Source organism: Austrofundulus limnaeus, unplaced genomic scaffold (assembly GCF_001266775.1).
Source record: "Austrofundulus limnaeus strain Quisiro unplaced genomic scaffold, Austrofundulus_limnaeus-1.0 Scaffold1845, whole genome shotgun sequence".
Lineage (NCBI taxonomy): Eukaryota > Metazoa > Chordata > Actinopteri > Cyprinodontiformes > Rivulidae > Austrofundulus > Austrofundulus limnaeus.
This window is the reverse complement of record NW_013954247.1, coordinates 41,436-44,007: the sequence shown is the minus strand read 5'-3', so window position 1 is coordinate 44,007 and position 2,572 is coordinate 41,436. Positions and strand designations below refer to the sequence as shown.

Sequence of the window (2,572 nt, the reverse complement as noted above, 5' to 3'; positions counted from 1 at the left end):
CACAAAAAGATCGGATTTTTTCAAAAAAAATCACAACTGAGCATTAAGACCTGCAGTGTGAACGTAGCCAAAAGCTCTGACTGAAAACAACAGATTCCATCAAAGACTGTTAAAAACTCCAGAATGTAGCTCACCTGTCAGCTGGTTACCTTTCATATCTACCTGTTTACCAACAGACTTACTGTCTCAGGTAGATTCTGCAGACAGGTGAACACAGGTGCAGACAGACAGGTGAACACAGGTGCAGACAGACAGGTGAACACAGGTGCAGACAGACAGGTGAACACAGGTGCAGACAGGTAAAAACAGGTTACTGTTTGTCCTCCAGCTCAGTGGTAGAAACAGATTTATTCCCTTGTTTTTAAAGATAGAGATCATCATGTTTGTTTACATAAACAACAACAAGAGACAAACAAACGACATCAGGTCCACCAGGACCAAAACAGTACCTCTAAGGTTCTGCTTCATGAGCTTCAGTTCAARAACTGCACAACTTCACTGTACAAGTCCCCGGTCCACATCAAGTTCAGTCGGGTCAGGACACGTCCCACAGGTCCCAGCGGTCAGGACATGTCCCAGCTCACAAAGAAGAACAGAAACAAAMAAAACACACAGAAAGAGGTTCTGCAGAAGCAGATTTTCAGAATAAGAGCACATTATTTTTTTACAGCTCAGTTCAGACTGGATCAGAACCTTCTGATTGGTCAGAGTCCTTTGTTTTTGTAATCCTGGTCCATTCAGCTATAGTGTTAGCATTTCAAGCTCCACCTCCTCCAACAGTTGTCCAATCAGCTGTCCCTGATACTTCTGTCCAATCATAATGCAGGGGGCGTGTCCAGCAGTGGTGTGTGGCCTAAAGACTCCTTCTTATAAGTTTTGGGGGGCAGTTTGGGGACAATGTGACGAGGAGGAACCGGGGGCCCGTCCAGGGGCGAGATGAGGGGTGGTGAGGGYAGGGGTAACTTCTTTGAGGTTGGTGTGAGAGGGGTGAGCGGAGGGGGGGGTGTGGAGGACGACAAGGCTGTGGGGGTGGAGCTAATGGAAGAAGAAGAGGTGGAGGGGAAGAAGGCTTGAGACAACAGGTCACAGCGGGAGCGCCCTTGAGGAGGAGGAAGAAGCTGTAGAGGGGAGCTGAAGGGCTCCCGAGGGGGGAGCGAGGGTGGGCTGTCAGGGGGGGACAATGAGGACAATGAAGATGAGTAACGAGGGGGGAGAAGCTTACAGGTAGGCTGGCGAGGAGGCACAGCGGGGGGACTGTCCAGGTTTGACATCATCTGGAGGGGCGGGGCCAAGATGATAAAAGAGAAAAAMAGGAAATCAACAAGCGAAACATTTTTAATTCAAACAGAAAATGTGAAACTAATCGAACTGATGAAGCTGAAGGTCCAAAGCTAGAATGTCAAAAATGTATAAACTGGACTGTAAAACATAAAAATGATGTAACAAAGTAAATAAACCAGATTAAATAAGACCGCYTGGACACAAAGAACTGCTGGGACTAAGTGAAGACGGTTTATGGTCGAACTGATCAAAGAGACAGCAGTGAAGGTTCTGAAGGTACCGTGGAGGGAGACGACTCTGAAGGAGCAGACTCTGGCCGTCTGCGAGGAGGAACTGGAGGAGGAACAGGAGCATCTTCTGAACCCCGACTGAAACTCACCATGGAGGAGACGGAGGACGACCCTAAGACAAGGTGGGACACAGAGCTAGTGTTAGAACCACAGAGACAAGCCGGAACAAGGAACCACTGTTAGAACTTCACAGAACAGGTGAGACGATGGTCAGCTCAATGACTCTCAGCTAACAGAGCAGGTTAAAAAGAAACCCAACTTTCTAATGTGGATTTATTTAGATTTGTTAAAACATGCTCCTTCAAGTGGACAGAAACACAAATCTCATTAAAATAAAACAGATTTTTAGCCATCCTCTTCATCACACCTAGCACCTGCTCTTCCTCTTCTATCCTCTGGCAGCTTCAAACTGAACATCTTTGACCTCCATCATCTCCAAACCAGAGATGTCCCTCTGATGGACTCATTTTTATTCGTGTTCATGGTCATTAGTTCCACTGAAGATCTGGACATCATCTCTACCAGCTTCAGCTCTTCTTCCTGTCTTTTCCAACAAACAAGTTCCCCATCCATCCAGGGAACATTCCCACAAATCCTGGCTGAWAGTCTGTGGGAACTCCCCCCTGCTGTTGTCCCTTCCTATCTTCTGTTCAAACGGATTAAAACTAAAGACTCCCACAGAAGACACCTCAGAACCTAACCCAGTGTTCAACCGCCCACTCTCAGGATTAAACCTAACCCAGTGTTCAACCGTCCACACTCAGGATTAAACCCAACCCAGTGTTCAACCGCCCACACTCAGGATTAAACCCAACCCAGTGTTCAACCACCCACCCTCAGGATTAAACCTAACCCAGTGTTCAACCGCCCACCCTCAGGATTAAACCTAACCCAGTGTTCAACCGCCCACACTCAGGATTAAACCTAACCCAGTGTTCAACCGCCCACACTCAGGATTAAACCTAACCCAGTGTTCAACCGCCCACACTCAGGATTAAAAC

The 2,572-nt window shown here is 47.3% G+C and overlaps 1 protein-coding gene and 1 long non-coding RNA gene across 2 annotated transcripts in view; one reads left to right on the top strand and one right to left on the bottom strand.

Annotated features, from left to right (window-relative positions):
• The first annotated feature begins 8 nt into the window (after window positions 1-8).
• On the top strand, window positions 9-599 carry LOC106536502 (uncharacterized). The gene is made up of 2 exons (XR_001312552.1): window positions 9-241; window positions 300-599. It is a non-coding gene; the product is annotated as an uncharacterized LOC106536502 (long non-coding RNA).
• sos1 (son of sevenless homolog 1 (Drosophila)) overlaps window positions 330-2,572 on the bottom strand; it is a gene marked incomplete at its 5' end in the record, with an annotated part of 37,589 nt that continues 35,346 nt past the window's right edge. The window contains 2 exon segments of the mRNA XM_014033795.1: window positions 330-1,274; window positions 1,562-1,683. Coding sequence (XP_013889249.1) covers window positions 816-1,274; window positions 1,562-1,683 — 581 coding nt within the window.